Source organism: Agelaius phoeniceus, chromosome 1, assembly GCF_051311805.1.
Source record: "Agelaius phoeniceus isolate bAgePho1 chromosome 1, bAgePho1.hap1, whole genome shotgun sequence".
NCBI lineage: Eukaryota > Metazoa > Chordata > Aves > Passeriformes > Icteridae > Agelaius > Agelaius phoeniceus.
Genome location: NC_135265.1, coordinates 30,181,543 through 30,200,808, shown reverse-complemented (window position 1 = coordinate 30,200,808; position 19,266 = coordinate 30,181,543). Strand labels below are relative to the sequence as shown.

The 19,266-nt window shown below is 34.0% G+C and overlaps 1 protein-coding gene across 3 annotated transcripts in view; it reads left to right on the top strand.

Moving 5' to 3' along the window:
* The window catches only part of CRPPA (CDP-L-ribitol pyrophosphorylase A), a 257,787-nt gene that overhangs the window by 52,449 nt on the left and 186,072 nt on the right, over positions 1–19,266 (top strand). For all 3 annotated transcript variants that reach the window (XR_013181409.1, XM_077175584.1, XM_054635357.2), the window contains exons 6-9: positions 1,172–1,269; positions 5,172–5,261; positions 6,030–6,122; positions 10,115–10,243. Coding sequence is in view for 2 of the 3 variants with exons in the window: in XM_077175584.1 (XP_077031699.1) it covers positions 1,172–1,269; positions 5,172–5,261; positions 6,030–6,122; positions 10,115–10,243 (410 nt within the window). In the remaining variant the exon portion in view is untranslated. The remainder of the gene's footprint in view (positions 1–1,171; positions 1,270–5,171; positions 5,262–6,029; positions 6,123–10,114; positions 10,244–19,266) is intronic.

Below are 19,266 nucleotides of genomic sequence, written 5' to 3'. Positions count from 1 at the left end.
CTGTGAGTTTACAAAAGAAAGTGAGATGTTTCTGCACTACTGAGGTTATGCATCTGATTGAACTTATTGTGTGGTATGTAATTATAGAAATAACTTTCCATATGCAACAAATACATATTGTTTATATCCAGATTTGTTTGAAGACCAGTTACCCCATATTTTTATAATTTTTCTTGTCTTTCACTCCTAATTTATTTTGTGGTGGTGTTTGGTATATTTCTGTCTCTGGAGTTTCATTGAAGTCTGCTTTAAAAATAATTAGACTTTACATGTATGAAATTCTAGTCACTTATGGAATGGCCATCCCAAAAGTATTGGGAATCTTGTGGTTTTTCTGTGTGTTAATTCAGCATCTAAAGGATAAAGGCCTTAAATAGACTTCGGAGTTTCAGACTTGAGTTTTGATTTGTTGGCTTAAAGAAAGAAAATGTTCACTGAATCTAAAACCTGATGTCAATACAAGAGAACTTACTAATTTTGTGAAATACTGGTTTTGTGGAACAAATCAGGCAATAACTTGAAACTGCTGTTCCTCAGCAACAAAATACTGTATTTTGCCCCTAGTAAAAGATCTAGGAAGTTGCCCAGGCCAAGATATTTGTCACAACTTTGCAACTTCTTTGCTATTGAGGTGAACAGTTACATCTGCTGCCTCCTTAAACAGTATCATTAATTCATTAATTCATTTTTTGGCAACTTTTTAGTATATATTGTTGAGAATGGGTTTTATGCTATCTCCTGGGTTTTTTTTTTTTCTTTTCCACCCCCCCCCCCCCCCCCTTTATTTACTCAATATTTCTGACACTGCATTTAGTTATCTGTTGAAGTGATAAGAGGGATAAAATTTTCAAAAAGTTTTCTTGGTTGTCATCTAGTGTCAATATGGACCTGAACAAATATCTTTTAATAAATTTAAATGGGCTTTGGGGGCAGGCCTAATGTAATGGTTTCATGTTGTACAAAATAATATAAAATATGATTTGAATTTTGAGATGTATATTATATAAATTACATAGTTACATTAAATGTACCTTGTAGCCTTTAAATTTACAGCTGTTGAAAATATTCTGTCAAGAAACACAATATGTGGATTTAAGGTAATGTTTAGCAGATTAGTAATTTGGATTAATTTATTATTGCATGAAATCTAAGGTTTTTTTCTTGACCACAGACAACCTATCACAACAAGTTTGTGTTATCACCAATGTGAAGGAAACTCTTGCACAAGTAGGTTTTCTCCTTCCTGAATCTCTGAAAAGCCAAATAAAAGTAAGTATAACTCTATGGCTCTCAACTGTCTGATTAATTTAATTTTCTGGTTGTCACTACTCCTAAGAAAGGGTTTTAATAATGAAAACAGAAACTGAGACTTCCTGTGTCACAAGAGATTAACATCAGGTGTGGAAGTTACCAAGAAAGAAGCCCCTTCTGCCCAGTTGTGCTGTAGAGGGGCATCTTACAGACCCACTTAAAATATCCATCTTAGATTAGAGGAGAAATTGAATGCAGACAACAGAGAGGCAATTTTCTTTAGATTTTATGAATTCAGTAAACCCAAGTTGTTACAAATATGTTACAGGGGAAATGTTTTTGTTACTTTGAAGTCTGACTTGGAGTATGAACCAATTAGAGTAGGTTGTTTTCCTGCAGAGCTGTGAATGCAAAATCAAATTAATCAGCCTTTTTGTAGAGCAATAGGGGTACATTTCCCTCACAGTGAATGCTCATAGGAGTCTTTGCTTTAGGATATTGATGGAATGTTCTACTGGCATTTAACTATCTTTTTCTTTTTCATTATTCTTTCTAATAGAGCTATCATATTTCCATTTTCCAAAGGTGATTAACATTTGGTTATTGCTTAGACTGGTATTGGGGTGATTCTTAATTATGTCTTATGTGATGATATCACATGTTCCTGTTACCCAGAGAAACAGACAGGGAATAACTGTTCAAAAATTCAGGTTTTCTGATTTGCATAATGTTACTTCTGCAATGGCTTTATTCATGTCTGTTGATCTTCTGCATGGTGTGTTAATTATTAGAAAGATGTTTCCCTGTGAACCTGTATTGCTGTCTTTTATCTGGAAATGTCATTTGACATTGCACTGAAACTTTTCTTCAGGAAGAACTGTATTTAGCATGGAATCTCGCTTTATATCTATTAATTGTCTACATTTAAAAGTGAAAGAAATTAGCAGACTTGAATAAGTCTGAATAGCTGTATGGTGGGGCAGAAGTATGTCTCCATTTCACTGACACCAGATGCATTGCTATATCTCTTTTTTATCTCTGTGTAAACTATTCTGCTGTTAGTAGGAGGACATCACTTATCCCTATGCTTTTAAACAGGAAAGGCTCTGAGTTAATTTTTAAGTTTACCAATATACAGAATTTCAAACCTTAGAAAGAGTACATGCACAAGCCTATTTGTTCTTCAGTGAAGCACGGTACCTTGTGTGAGAGAGATTTGATTTTGTGCAAAATAATTATTTTAAGCAACGTAGGTGTACTGCACTGAAAGCTTTTCAAAGGAGTAATTGGAAGGTAACTGATCTAAATAAGAGACCAACTGGGAATCATTCTGTTGAGTACATATTATCTGGGACCACTATTTTAACATTTTAGATACTTTTGACACTCCAGTTCTCTGTCGCAACCATATTTATTTATGGGATATTTGTTAACTTCTACATATGTCCTTAAAGAAGAATTAAAAAGAAATTTTCGTAGAAGGATTTCTGAGAGAGGCTCTGATAACATGATAATATCAATAGCAGGGGGAAAAAAGACCTATAAATTTAACAAATAAGATAAAGAAAATAATTTCTAAAATTTTTTTAAGACTACAGCTGTTTCTTGTGAAGTACTTTAACAGTACTTTAGTCAGTGTTACTGTAAACAGTATGACTAATGAATGAATGTTTTGTCAAAGATATACTGTGAAAGACATAGCTTGAGTTTTTCCTTACATTTGTTGTTTAGCCCTTTCTTTTGGAGCAAACAAACCTAAATGGGAGCTGAAGGTATTTTCTTCTGTGACTGGGAGTCATGTACTCCTGTTTCTTTAGTGACAAAGTGCTGCTGTCACATGAAATGGAATCAACTGGATGAAGTTGTGTGACATTTTTGTGACTGGATAATTATCCATGAGTAGGATCTAAAAAAATTTGGTTGCTTTCAAATAGAAAAAGAGCTAGCATTTCCCTAGTAGAAATTCACCAATTTCTTAGTGATTGAATTGTCCATCTGTGGCATTGGTGTTAATTGTGATTTTAAATTCTGATATAATTTAAATAAATTTGTTCTGGTATTAGTTTTTGACTTTATGGAAGTGGATGTTGAATAAAGTTGAAAATTCAGTACAGGGCATCTGATAACTAAAAAAAATTTAAAGAATATCAGTTTTTACTAGGAGCAGAAGTAGTTAAGCAAATCCATATACTCCTTTCTATTTAAACACTGAAACATTATGTGAGAATCTCTTTTTACCAAGGTGGTATTTTTAGGTAATTTTTGCTCTCTAATGTAGCTGATAACATTGATTAATATTAATTATAATTTGAAAAAAGTACTATTGCATAGGATATTAAATGGCAAATAGAATAATAATTAATTTTAGTTAAATGATGATTTATTGAAGCTTCTACCTAGGCAGTTGTGCTTACTTTTCCAACAGAAAATTTTTATTTCATTTTTGCTGGATTATATGGGGCTCAAAAAATGCTAATGTGTTACTTAATAAAATTGTTGAAGTTAAATCAAATGATGCACTAAAGTAATTTTCAAATGTTCAGCAAAGCTTAAGTGTAACGTATTGTAATACCTCAAAGCAAAAAATAAAAGTAGGCCTTCTGCCTTGGGTCATGTTCCAAATACCTTCTGAAAAGACACTGGCTTGCAGTAGGCTCATGTTCATTCAAGTATGTGCAAGGTTGTAAAGTTACCAGGGATTTCTGCTTTTACATCTTCAGAGGTTCAAGCCAGGTGAGCCCTGGAGTGTTGCATTTTCCAAGTATTTTTGGAAATTCAAAGTAATTCATACGTTCTGTGACTTTTAAAAAATTTCATCTTAAAATATTAAATGTCACCTATTTATGTCTATGCTATCAAATTTTGAGCCCAAAATGTTTCTGAAATCTTTAGACTATCACTGTCAACTTTTTGGTTTCAAACCACCTTCCTTTGCAAACAAGTTAGCTCCTGATTATTACAAAAATTAACAAATGCAGCTTTACATAGCACTGCAAAGCCTTTTTAAATGTTGTATTTGGTACTTTTGTTGGATTAGGGATTAAGTGGCATTTTAAGTGAGCACAGAAGTGTATTACTTCCGTTGCTTTCTATGATACTTAACGTGTTTTGGAAAGAAATAAAGCTCAGTTGTACTGTGAAACAGTGGGATTTGCTGATTTAATGGAAATAACATGAAGATTATTTTTTTTCTCCTGAATTTCAAGATGTTTTATTTGCTTCAAAGTGTTATCTTCTCTTAGGGAACAGATTCACCTTCTGCTACCCGATTTACTGTTTTACTTAAGGCAATACCAAAGCTGATAATAGTAGTAGAATCTACTTTTTATTTTAACTGAGATAAGATAGTTACTTAGCTTGTGTTAAAGGTTGCAAAATAAGTATGTCTGTGCCTAAGAAAGTATTTAAAAACATTTGTTGAGGAAATTATTTCAAGGAGAAACTCTAGATGGGTCTTATACTCTTGTTCTGGGCAGAATCCTGGAATACCAGTGCACCTGATCTTTCTTACATATTTATTTTATTTTATTTTTAACTTCATAAAGACAAAATGTATATATCTGAGTATTGGAGAGGTTTTCTCGGAATTAGAGGTCTAAAATCATTAGATCATTTTATGGACAGTGTTTTCATCTCTCGAAACAGTTGAACATCCAAACCCAGGCAGCAGCACTCATGTCTGATGCTTCCAGGGCTGTTTCTGGAATGCCTACCCTGAGCAGTGTACTTCAACATTTGTTGGGCTCCTTGCTTCACTGTTGAGTGCCCCAAAATTTTGAGCAATTTTCAGTTTTTGTAGTGGAAATAATAACTGCCAGTTTTAAATAATTTAAATGAACAACCTCTGCCACAGTGGTGGAAGCTTTAGCAGATAGTTAATGCTGAGTTATAATTTTTGACTTTTTTTTCTGTCTAATCAGGTTGAAGCTATTTCAGTATCTCTAAGCAAAAATGATAGCTGTCTACAAAACATCATTTCAGGACAATGCTATAATTTTGTTTGTGTAAATGTAAGTAGTGAGGATGCATGCTTTAATTTTACACTTAAACTTACTAGTAATGATAAATAAAAATTAAATATTTGAGTAATAAGTTGTTTGTTATTTTTGTTATCATGTACTGTGTTCATTCTGATGTTTGGTGTTTTTAATGTGCACTAAACTCGACCTTGGAGATACTGGTCTGTCCATTCTCCTCTGGTTCCACACTTCTGTCACCGTGTTGTTAACCAGCCATGAATTCTTGAACAAGAGGGGTAAAATCTGAAGTATTTTTAAATTTCCTTTCATAAGTGTTGTATCGAAGTGAGTTATTATAAGGAGAGGCCTGTGATATATGAAGTCATCTAACTGTGCATTCATTGCTACTGTGGTCTGAATTAGTGTTTCCCATTCTGGACATGTGCATGCCATGGGATCTGTATTTGGGTCCCTGTATGGGAACAGGTTGGTTTTAGATGAACCATATCTGAGACCAATCAAGACCCTTAATCTTGTTTGGTTATATATATATATATAGGGTTATTAATATTATTAATTTCATGATTTTTCAAACATTTATAACTTCACCAGAAAATACCTTAAAAGTGTACTAAAAACAATCAGCTAATCAACCAAACCCTGCCCCCCTAAAAGCAAAAAAGTGATGTATCTTCTTTTTTTTTGGTAAATAACAGTTCTTCAAATTCCATTTTTATTAAATAAATGTTGTTTTCAGTAATTTATTTTTATTAATTTTTATTAATTTTATTTATTAATAAAACATTTATTTTTATTTAGGATAAAAGGTGGGCCATTCAAGAAACCCAGGAACTAGTGGATATGTTGGAAAAATCAAATATTCCTCTCTTATGTCCAGTTGTCCTTATTTTGGTAGGTAACTCCTGTAAGTTACTGTAGAAAGCATCTCATTAATTATTTTAAATTATTATTTAATATAAATATAAGTAATATGTAATATAAGTATTTTTAAAGTTAGACTAGGTTTACACTGCTGCTAACTCAGAATAAAATTGTAAAATCAAACAGTAAATTGGTCTCCAAAGAAAGAAACTAATTTTCACTTCAACAAATGTACTGCATGCTGTCAGAAAACAAACTGACACTAGCAAATGGCAGTTTATTAGTTATATATTTCTGTGAAAGGCTCATTGTGCCTGGCTAGTTGTACTGAAGTGTTAACTTCTGCCTTGCTGTTGTACTCTCTCTCTGTGGGGATGCTGCAAAGCTTGTGCTGTGCTTGGATGCTCAGTTGAAACAGAATTAAGTGGCTTTCCTTTTTGCTATGTGTGTGTGGTCCTGATGGCTGCACTGTTTTTCATACAGGCCAGGATGCCATTGGCCTTCTTGGCCACCTGAGCCCACACTGGCTCCTGCTCAGCCACTGCCAAGCAGCACCCCCAGGTCCCTTTCCACTGGGCACCTTTCCAGCCACTCTGCCCAGCCTGTGGTGCTGGGTGTGGTTGTTGTGACCCAAGTTCAGCACCTGGCACTTTGCCCTCTCAAACCTCATATCCTTGGCCTCAGCCCATGGATCCAGCCTGTCCAGATCTTTCTGTAGAGCCTAACCTATCATACCCATTATAGCCTCACCTATTGTATGCTGTGCTCTTGGAGTGAGTTGCTGAACATCAATATTTGGGACTTTGTATCTAGACCATCTTATTTTCTTGATCCTGTTTCTGTGGAACTTCAGGGTAAAACTTTATTTTAATGAATTTTCAAAGATAAGTCACTTCTGCCTTTCATAATCAGAGCAATTACATGTCTCCAATTCTGTTGGTCATTTACAAGGCCACTGGATGTGCAAAATACTCCTTTTGGGACTGAAAATATTTTCATTAGTCCTTTAGCAAGAATATACAAAACTATTTCTCTCTGTGTTGAATTTTGAGTGTGAAGATAAAGTTGGAATTGTTTATCAACTAGCTAATAATAAGGTGTCAAAAGCATGCTTATTTTTCCAAACTGATAGCACTTTCAAGTCTGGACTTTCAATTAAATACTTTTTTGAGTGTGATGCCAGGAATGTGAAAGTGGTTTAATACTTGTAGCTATAAATATTCTGGTCTTAGTATCTCCTAAGAAATAGGAGTGCAAGTAATTCTTACACTATCTCCCCATGAAACTCGGGTTTTGCCCCTGAGATACTAGGTCTTGAAGTCATTGTAGAACCCAGAACCATTTTTAATGAAAGTATATTTGCTTGAACAGCCTGAAGCATGCATTAATTATTTAAGTAGTCTCCTTTTAAAAGAGGTGTAGGAGAAAATAATACATTTAATCCCTTTAGTATACTACAGATCCATCAGTTGTCTCTGACAGCTACTTGAAATTTCTAAGAACTAGACATTGGAAGAAAATCTCATAACTAGGTGGAAACAGTTGCTAATATTTAAAACACTGATAGAAATAGACTTCTTAAAATTATGCTGTCTAATTGCACTTGGGCATCTGGTGGATGTACCACACTATCATTTAGAAATACTAGAAGGGAAGAAGAGGAGATCTGGAAGGTATGTTTAGAGTGACAAGAATTAGCTTAACAAATCGTTGTCTCATATTAATCACTGGAAAGTATTGAAATTTCTGAGCTCTAAAACTCATTACAGATATTATGGTACAGAGAAACTTCCTTCAGCAGTCTTAATTTAAATTAAGTGTTGGGTGTCCTCTTCTCTAAGGCTCATGAGTGGGATTTTCCTCAACTGTATTCTTTCCTATATATATACTTTTAAAACATATTAACGGAACGGATTGTTAATGGAAAATCCTATAATACACTTTCTTTCAATGTAAAAGGACATATTAATATTTCTCAGACAAATGTGAATCAGAATTTTAAGCAATATATTGACATTTAAATGCATAGGTCTCAGGTACCAGCTATAAGGGAAACAAGTTTTTTTACTCTCAAAAGTAAAACTCTTGAAAGAATAAATGGGGAGAGCAGCTAACTGCTTCTATTCCAAACTCATAACTAGGAACAGTCTAATGCAATTGGATTTGGGTAATTGGAAAGTTCTTGTCTATTCTTTGATTTTTTGACAAAAAGCAATTTCTTCATAATAATATGATAATTAAGGAAAAAAAGGGGGTTTTTTTCCCTTCCAATAGTCATCTTCTTTAATTGTAGAAATGACAGGTGTTATTATTGTGCCAGACTCTCTGTTTAACCAGCCCAGTGAGCATTGATCCAATAAAAGGATGAGCTTGCACTGGACACCATGACTTTTTTTCATAGTCCCACCTATCAGTTGCCACATTATCCTGGTGCCTGACTGGATTGTTTCATGGCATCTGTAAGCTGAAGCAGCAATTGGATTACTGTATCTGGACAAAAGGGAAGATTAACGTTACAGGAGAAATAGGCATCACAAAGGTAAACTTGAGGCAATTATTTGTTTGCATAAAGGCAGTATCTTCAATTATGCTGTAAGCTGACAAATCATATACTTAAACTGACATTGCTTTTTTGAGCAATAAATTTTCATGTTTGTAAATGGTATAAATGGATTTGATTTTTATGTTGTTGCTTTGTTAGGGTTAGAAGGAAAGGAGTGCTAGTACTTCAGCTCTGCAGTTGCAATTATTTGCATTTCAGTACCAAAGTTAGTTTGAGGAAAATCTCTTTTCAAAGCTGTTAAAGAGGTTAATGGTAAAGAGGAGATAGGTTAAGTTCTCTCAAAATAATAGGTTTTATAATTTCTTTTAAATAGTAAATGAGTAGTATTTAGCCTTGTTTTGGGTAGAAAATAACAAAACAATGAGTGTGTGTGAAAATTAATCTCGGCTTGTGTAGAAGACAATAGCTTTGCTTCTGGTAAGTATGCATTTAGGAAATAAATAGCTTGTTTTTGAAAGTGTTGCAAGAGAAAATGAGTGAGGACCTATTTTCTGTCAGTATAAATGGAACATGAAGTACAAAGAGAACTTGAAATAATTTTCCTTTTGGGAATAAAGGTATTTCTGCTATTAATAGACACTGAAACATTATATGTACAAATCATCATACTTAATTTTGATTTCTACAGCTAATAGAAGTTTTATGAGGGAAATTGATTAAAATGTGGAATATGTAAGACTTGGGAAAGGATTGAGCTAGTTGATGACTCCTTGGAAATACCAGTTATACAAGCACAGAATATTCTGAGCTGGAAGGGACCCACCAAGATAATTGAGTCCAACTCTTGGCCCTGCACAGGACACCTCAAGAATCACACCTTGTGCCTGAGAGCATTGTCCAAACACTTCTTAAACTCAGTTCAGGTCCTGTAAGATCTGCCATGTTTGTGCAGCATTCCTGATGGAAATGAGACCTGCCTTTCCCTGCCCAAGGTCTCAGGCTTCTTTTGAGGTAGTTTCTGCTTTTTAAACTTGAAGTATTATCTTGAAATTAACCCAATTAAGGCAACTAATTTGCTATACTGAAAGGATAGTACATTTCCAATTAAACTTCAAAGAATTTAGTTTTGTTTTGAAAACCTTCAAGATACTTACGAAAGATAAGTGTATTCTATAGTCCTCTGATAGTAAAAAACCCAAGCAAACAAAAAAAATCTCCTCTGAAAGTTAGTCTAGGGCTTATAAAAGAATGTTATTTGTTTTCAAATTTAATTGAATATTTTTAAGATGTATGACATGTTCTGGCATATTGGTTTCTTCTGCTTTGAAAAAATAGTTTTCATGCCCTTAAATGTGTAAGTAGTGGAATTCAGTAGTAAATAGAAGCTAAGAAATGCCTTTTTAGTCAGTATTTTTATGTGTGCTTAACACCTAAAAATAAGATACTAAAAACCATCAGTCTAAACTGGCACACTATGGAAAAAGTGGATTTTGTTTTTTCCTCATCTGCTCTTTTGCAGGTGCACTTGGATATTCCAGAATATAATTCTTTCAGCATTGGGATGGAAGACCTAACTACGATCAAGAAATTTGCAAGAGAAACTAAAAAGAAAAACATTTTAGTTTATGGTCTCCTTATCCAATATAAGGTATGTAATTATCTTTCTGTGTGCAAATTATCTTCTTTTGCAATTTATATGATTAATGATAGAATCTTCATTTAAAACAAAATCAAAGGGAAATAAATATGGCACAAAAAGGATTTTTTAGAAGATTCTTGCCTGTTCTTGTTCAAAATTCAGACAAGCCTGTAGTTATGAAAAAAAAAGTAAGCTTTTTGATTAGAGAGGAGTAAATGTAAACATTTTTTAGAAATGCATTAAAACCTCAGGACCATTTTTGCTTTTCTTCTTAGGAAATTGCTTTTTCTCAGCATTAGAAAAAGAGAAAAATAGTGGAAGTACATTCAGTCAGTGGTTCTCCAGTATTTTATGTCCCTCATCAAAACAGAATTTGGTACTCAGGTGACAGGAAGGGCATGGTGTATAGGTGTTGAAACAGTGTCTGTAATAGCAGCAAATTGCCTCAGCTGGAGGCAAAAAGAGTTAGCACTCCAACATACTTTGTACTCACAAAAGCTATTTAAAAATAAACCATTTGCCTGGGAAACATGTTCTGTCAACCAGAAGAGTGGGCTGCCTTGCCTCCAGTGCAGATATAATTTTTCAGCTTTTTAACTCAGCAAGCTGAAGTTTGAAGGAAGAAGTAAGCTAGAAATTTAATAAAGAAGAATAAATGTAATCTTAACTGCTTTTTATAGTTAATCTTAACTGCTTTTTTTTTAAATTATGTGTTTGGGTTTATTTATAATTGATTAAATCTGGCTTTAGTTTTAAATCTTTTTCTGGTACACCAAGCACTCAATTTTTCCCATCAAATTATATTGCTTTATTAAGAGCTGTGAGTATCAATACCTATCACTTTATGCTTTTGTAGACTTTTAATGCCAACACAATAGGAACATTGCTATTATATGACATTAATTCATCTCTTGTTTGTAAAACACCAATGGACATGCAACTGTTCAGTTATCTTTCTGCTGCTATCAAACCCCATTTTTTCAGGGTGAATTCTGGCTTCTTTTGATAAAAATAATTTGAATAACTATTGAAATATAGCCTCAAGAGTCACCTTTTCATGGTAAAAAGAAACACTTCAGATATTGCTGTGGTCTAACTGCAGTTTTTGCCTTTTAGACTTCATTGTGTGTATATGATTTTATATGGAAGTGAATCAAATATACATATGTGGATAGCAACAGTTAGTAAATCTGACTGGAAGAAAGAAAAATCTTTTATAATCTTCAGTGGATTTTGATGTGCATGGCAACAAGACATTTTAATATTAATGGGCACGTATAAGAGCAGTTGAGATCTGAGTGGGAATTCTTTATCTGTGGTGATAAGAGGATTGCAGCAGACTGCTGCCTCCATTCTTTGAAAATAAAAAGCTAGAATCATTATGTAAGATCATTGCAGTGAGAATCATCACTTATTAGCATGGAGAAAGTCTTATATAGACTAAAACACTTGAAAAAGTAAGTAAACTATTTCTAGCTGTCTTGTTTTAGAATGGCTTTAAAACATGTCCCTGCTCACTGAGACAGGAATATAGTCTGGAGTTTCTCCTATCTACTTTGATCAATAACAAAAGAATGGGTTGTACACATCATTTGTATATATCTGATATATGTATCAAATTTACTTTTGTCTGCAGATCTATATAGAACATTATTGTTTCTAGGTAAAGATCTATGGAAAGATTTGATGTATGACTCTAGAAATTACATAGCCCCAAATTTATTGCTGGTCTGAGTAGAACTGAGAGACTGTGAACAAAAGCAATTTTTTTACATGAAAAAATATCTTTAAAACAGTTTCTTTTTTTTTTAATCTTAAGTCCAAAGCATGATTTGAGAGTCACCAAGGTATTTTACTTCTAGTACAAGCTATTAATAGATAAACCTGTAGATGAGTTCCATGCTTGAGGATGGAATTTCATATAGGCATGATGGGGAATCCAGAAGAAGGAGAAACACAAAAAAGCACCTGTGTTAATGCAAGATAGCCTATTTTTGCAATAACTTCTGTCACTAGATGTGTTCTAGAAGTCCCAGAAAGCTGTAGTTTATTTCAGGAAAAGAGTGATGACAGGTTACTCCTTGGAGCTGTCCACTATCTGACAGGTTTATATCATCACTACCAGACATACACAGCTGATAGGTACACATTTCCTAATTTAAAAAAAAAGGGAATTTATTGAGACAAGGCCATGGTAATGTTCAGGTGAAATTATGTCATGTTTCGTAGGGTTATATGATTAAGTGGGTGTAAGGATATGTTGATATAAAAGAAAATGGGAGCAGTCTTTTGGATTTTGCATTGGAAAAGCAAGTTTGTTGAAATAAATAAATTTTGAAAGTATAACTTTTTTTTTATGTTTTGGAAGTGGAAATTAAATGCTTATAGAACCATGGAGTTCAGTTTTGATGGAATTGAAGGAGCTGTGAAGCCCTAAGAAAAAGTATCAGCCTTTATTTTCACTTCTTAAAAGCAGTGTTTGTTTGGTATTTAGAAAAAGATGCCAAGTATTTTTATGAGTGCCTGGTACACAAATAGTTATTTCTCTTATAAACATCATGCATAGGATACCACATTACTGATATTGATATACAGATCCACTTCATAAAATCTCTAGTTTGCATGCTGAAAATACAGTTAATTTAAATTGCACTTAAGATTCTTTTTTCTTTTCTAAAACAGTTTCATGATGTTAGAAGTGGTTTGAACATGCAAAATGCAAAAGGCCAAAGAGTATTCAGTATCTGAGTCTGAACTTAGGGAATTTGTTTTTGACCATTTTTCATATATTTTGAAGGAAATAGCTGATAAGCAATGTGAAGTAAAAATAGGGAGAAAGGTTCTTTTTTTATGGATGATATTACTGGCAAGTGTTGATGAAAAGTTAGTAAAATTCCAACTCCTTAATTTAATGAGAAGTTCACATTGCAAATAGCAATGTCTGGCATGGTATTATATATTAGAATAAGAATCTTTGTTTTAATAATCATATCAAGTAGGATGTAATGGAGAAAGCAAATTCTGAATATTAGGAGGAAAACCTGTAAAAAGAAGCCAAATTTTTAGTAAATAAAGTTGTACTTAGAAGGAGACTTAAGAACTGCTAAAACCCCAAAGAATATGAAAGCTAATGTGAAACCATTGCATCCATGCAGGGATGGATATATATTAAAACTATTGATTTATATTGTTGGAGGCACAAGATTTGGGAGGATACCTCAGCTGCATGTTGTTGTTCTATGTTCTGAGCAATGGAATAATACTGAAATTGGGCCTTGATCTCACACACACACACATTATTATCTTTAAACATGTGCTAGGTAGTTAATGGGGTTATGCTTGAATATGACAGTAATGTTTAAAAAAATGCTATTTTCTTTATTTACTGCTCTTCTCCCTTTAAAAATATTCATAGTAATAATAATGTCTTATGACTGAATTATAAAAATGATCAATAAAATAATAAAAAGAGACTAATAAAAGCATTTCCTAGCATGGGAGTTCAAATTCAACAGCTTGTAATGTTTACAGAAATAAAGTCTTGGTCTGTAAGTTTCAATAAAGACTTTGTTACTGTTTGGAGGGATTAAAAAGGAACAGTAACAATCCAAAATAAGGCACATTTGGATGGACATAGTAAACCACAGAAAGCTTTAAAATAAGGAAGTAAAATTAATATATCTTGGTTATAGAACTGTATGAATTCAAAATTATCCTACTTCAGAGAAGCACTGACAGAATGCTGTGTCAGAGCAGCAAATATGTGCTGGGCCTTGCCTAGGGTACAGTGGGCCCAAGTACTTCTGCCTCTGAAACTTCTGTTTGGTTAAGATAAAGGAACTATTCACTGACAGCCAGAGAAATCACAGTACCTACACTAAAAAGAGACAAATGATGTAATAGAATAAGTGTTATGAAGCTGTGTGAAACCGAAAGGAACCTGAACTGTGGGTGTTTTCTTATGCAAACATACTGAACACTTACTGTAGCCTTAAAGATTTTTTGAAGACAAGAGGCTCGTCTGCAGTGTGGTTGATGGCTCAAGAAATACTTAGTGTGCTAGAAGTGTTTTATGTCTGTCTTGGTAAGCCCCAAAGGTAAACATTTATGATTTCTTTTTCATCAAAGATCCCTTAAAATAGTATTATGGGTAAACATTAAGGCAGTGTTTCTCAAAAGAGGGAACACACCCCTCAATGGGATAATCCACAAACTAAAAGGTGGTTTGGCAACCAGTAGTGAGATAATGAGCCTGGAGGGCAAATGAAGCAAAATCACAAAACAAAATTTTGGAAACTCATTAAAAACAAAGAGGTTCTGCTGTACATGACCCCTGCATACTTCTCAATTCACTTAATTATAAGCATAGAATTGGTCAAATGATTGCAATCTGATTAAAATGATTGGGATGCTGTCTGGAGACTTCACTTTTCTTAAAATAACATTTTTTTAAATTTCAGCTGCAATGACATAATAGATTGTAATGAATATGGAAGCTTGCATTTATTCTGAGAAATTCTAAAGGCCAAGTAATTACTGTTTAGTATTTTCAACAGGTGGAAGTTGAACTTTTTAATTTCGTGATCCTATGGACTATACACTCTTTCATCAAAGGAAAATTGTACAAATTAGGTGATGAGCCAGAGTGGTCTTTTTTCCATGGAGTTTGGGACAAAGAGGAAAACCAAATGAGTCTGAAACTTTCTATCTGGATAGGCTCATAAAAATCAGAATCTGTAGTTTTCTTAATAGAAACTCATAGCCAGTTATTCACCAGTAAAACCAGAAATTTATATTTAAGGAGGTTTTACACATTTTTATCCTTATTAGTACTATCTGCAATCAGTCATGAATGCATATCTTGCAATGAGTAGAACTGACATGATGAGAAAGATTTACAAATATGGCTTTGTATTTTGAACTGAAATCTATTTGATCAACCTGGACTTTTGCATCTGTTTTGTACCATTCAGAGGATGTCAAGAAATTAAAAAAGAACATGTCTCTGGAACATAAGTCATATTGAACTAACAATAATTGTGTTAGTTCAAATTTTACCAAATGTTGTGGAAGTTTTGGGCTTTGAGTTAGGAAAGGTCATAAACACAGACTTTGCAACCTCACTTTTGCTTTTAACACTTTGGTGCATGACACTGTTGGAAGCACAGCTGCTTGGCTGCTCATTTTAGTAGATATCCTGAAGCTTGATACTGGATAATATTGATCAAAAAAATGGGGATGCAATTCTTTTATTTCAGAGTTTTAGTGTGTCTACCTTGAATGCATGCATACGTGCTCTTTTATTTTCTTGCTTTTTTTCTCTTGACACCTTTCTCTTGTTTCCCCTCAAGTCTTCCTCCTCTTCTAGCCAAAACAGGTAACAAAACAGTGGATTTTCTCCAGATTTGCAACTCTTCTAAAAGCACTCAAATGAATATTTCCACAAACTAATTTCTCAGTGCAGTACCAAATTCCCAGTCTGAGGAAGATGGGCTTTTAAGAAAAATAATTGGTAACCTTTAGGGCTTTCATTAAATAACTGTAGGTTTTTATCACAGAAAGGTCAGAAAGTTGCTCAATTTGTCTCTGCTATTACAAGTTCTGGGAGTTTAACAAGCTGCACAGAAAACTATGAGGTTAATATTTTATGCCTTTTACACATGACCTTTTTAGTCTTGCTTCAGCTATTGAACTTATAATTGGAGAAATCAGAGTTCTTCCATCAACTTGTCAGCCGAAGTGATTAAGGCATGTAGACATATCCTAAAAGTCGTGACTTCATAAATTGGCCTTTAAACATCCTTGCTCTTTTACCTCAGTTCAGTCATTTTGACAGTGTTATTCAATAAAGGTTGCCAGTTGTTTCTTTTGTGGACATTTTAATTGTATAATACATTATCCTCTAAAAATAGCTCCTTAGTATGAAGAATTTTGGGGAACAAGTGGATTTGAGATGAACTACCAGACTCCCAAGTGAAAAGGAAAATATGTGATATACAATATAGGAACTTGAAAAGGAAAATATATGATATACAATATAGGAACTTGAAAAGTATGTTAGTTTAAATTATTCTGGATACATTATTGTAATAGGAAATAAACATTGAATTGAAACCATTTGCAAAAACAAATACTATGAGCATCAAATCTGAGTTTCATCTTCAAATCTGATAGTATGAGTTATTCTGATTTTTATTTCTTATTAAAGCTTTGATGTTGACCTCTTATCTCTTAATGGAAACATAAACATTTAAGATGAAAGGACTTTGACACAAAATTTTGTTTGCAAACAAATGCCTTTTAACTTTTCTTTCCATTGCTAGCCTGCCCGATAGAAACCTCTGAAGTCCATTGCATCTGTTTAAGGGCAGTCGCACTTTTGAGCTGTTAGTGCTGCAATTCTCCACTTAAAACGATGTTTGTACTCTTTTACTGTCTAAGTTGGACATCAAAACTTAATCTTCTCACTTGGCTTCCATGCTGTCCCCCAGAGGCATCATTTATCAGGTGACTAAAATACCTATAGTACAGAATACTTCTGGTTTTTTTCTAGCATAGCTCTGATTACATGAAACAACAGTAACAAAGAAGCTTTCTAAAATTGTTCTGTGTGCTTAAGAGGCATTTTGAAAATGTTAACAGCTTGCTGTTGTGTTGGTTTCCTAATGAGTTTTGTATTTTGAGTGCACTTTTTCAATTAAAAATATGGCTGAAATTCTTCAGATAATTTTTTCCAGTTTCAAAACAAAGTTTAGTTTTATAGTGAAAGTATGTGAAGGTTGTAGCAATTTTCATCACTATATTGGACCAGAAAAACTTAGGAAGTGCTTCAGCCATTTAAACACAAAAATTCCCTTCAAGCTGTACATTGTAGTAACTGTAACAGTTCTTCAGGCTCTTATAGTGTGGTAATTCCTAAAATTTGTGCAGCAGATACAGTAACCATCAAATCTATATTGGGAGTATTAATTTCCTCTTTCATCCTCTCCTGCTATAAATTAGCAGGAGTCAAGTAATCCAACCTCAGGCTAACTTTGGGGTATTTCTTTGGAAGGGCTGGAAGACCTGTGGTTGGGGGTTCTGTATGTATTTGACACTAAGCCTCAAGTCTTATTTGTTGTTTGTGTCCAATTGTTCAATGAAAGTCATCCATTATGCATCACACACCGTGCTGAAGTATTTAAAAATGTGATATTACTCATGGCAAAGGCCCAATAATGTCAAGAATAAAAAATGCCCCAGCATGCACAGCCAACAGATCCCAGTGATACCCGGTCTGTCCTAGTAGCTGCTTTGTGCCCTTGGACCTTTTTCAGATTTGTCACCCATCTCCTCTGGAAGTATCTCTCCTGATAAATCCCAGGTTTGGGTTTTGCTGCAGTGGGATTTATTATGCTGCAAAATCACAGCATCAAAGATGACCATAATGGACCAGATCAGAAGTTTATCTAGGTCATTGTCTTGTGTCCAACAGTAGCTGTAAGGAAATCCCTAGGAGAGAATCAGACCAGGGCAAGCATATATGACACCTCTAAATTTTCTCCTTACACTCAGTAATTCCTAAGTATTTCCTGAACCAGAGAGGTTTTCTGTGGAAGTATTAGCTCTGATGGGTTTCTACTCCATGCTCTTGTCTTCTGAGGTCTGTGTAAACTTTTAGCCTCCAGTGTGTCCCCTAGCGAGCAGCTACATAGATTGGAAAACAAAGAAAGAGGTGGTTCTTTGAAAAGTAGTGTCCTAAGCACAGGAGCTTGCTACTGGTATGCTGAGATCTCATAATTTAGAATTTGAAATACAGATGAATTGTTTTACATTCACTTACATTCAACTTCCTTTATAATTTTATTGTCGAGTTACTCAGTTCGTAATGAACTTCGTGCATTCTATGCCAATCAGCCACTACCCTAATGGTCTTCATATCATAAGCAAACTCATATTATTACTTCTATTTTTTCCGATTATTTTATGAATGTGTTGAACAACATAGATCCTATAACAGATCTCACCTGAACTATGTGGGTTCTGTTCTGAGGACTAAGCATTTTCTCCTACCCACTCTGCTCAGTCTTTTAAACAAGGATTTATCTCTGGCAGGTCTTCTGTCTTATGTCCTGGAACCTTAGTTTTCTTCAAAACCTTTGGGGAAGAATTTTGTTGAAAGTTTTGGAAATCCCAGTAAATTCAATCAACTGTCACCCACTCCTTTGAAGAAATACAGTGAGAATGCACATTCAAACTTAAAAACAAAAACATGTTGACTTTCTCATCTTAAATTGCTCCCTGCTCTTTCTATTGAGTATTTAATTGTTTGTTAAATTTTCTGGTACAGAGTTACAGCTTTCTATTCTGTAGTTCCTGTATCTTTTCAGAATTTTCTTGTTTTAAATTGGAAATTATTACCAGGCTGTTGTGCCTGCTAAGGCAATTTTTAAACTAGAGGTGATGCACACCACTAGGAACCTGGTGCTTCTCTTCATTAGTGATAAGGCCAGAACAATCACAGTGCATTCTGGTGCTGGCTTGTGGTTGCTGAGGACTATTTATTTTTTAACATTCAAAGATAACAGGAGCAAATCTTGTGGCATCTTCATCTCACCAATGTTAAGTTTCTAAACATTTCAGCTGGCTTTCATCTAAATATGTTTTGGAACATCTGAATATGAAAATATGTTCATATCTCAAGACTATGAGATGCAGAGCGTTTGAAGTTAGATTACACTGTTCTCTTAAGACGTGGAAATGTGTGGATTCAGGCTTAACAGAAATCAGAGAAAGATCATAGGAAGCCTCCACTGGGTAGTAATTTTCATCTGAATTTTGTTGTGAAGTATATCCTGGAAGTTATTTTCCAGCTGAATACTTGGATTGAATAAAAGTGGAAAATGTCACCATTATAGATTTTCCAGCATTTTCAGTCTGAACTCATTAAATTTGATTTTAAAGCATTCTTTGAGGAGCTACTTTCCTAAGCCAATTTTTTATTCATCCTCATAACTAATATTTTAACCATATTCCAAGCCTTACAGTGTACT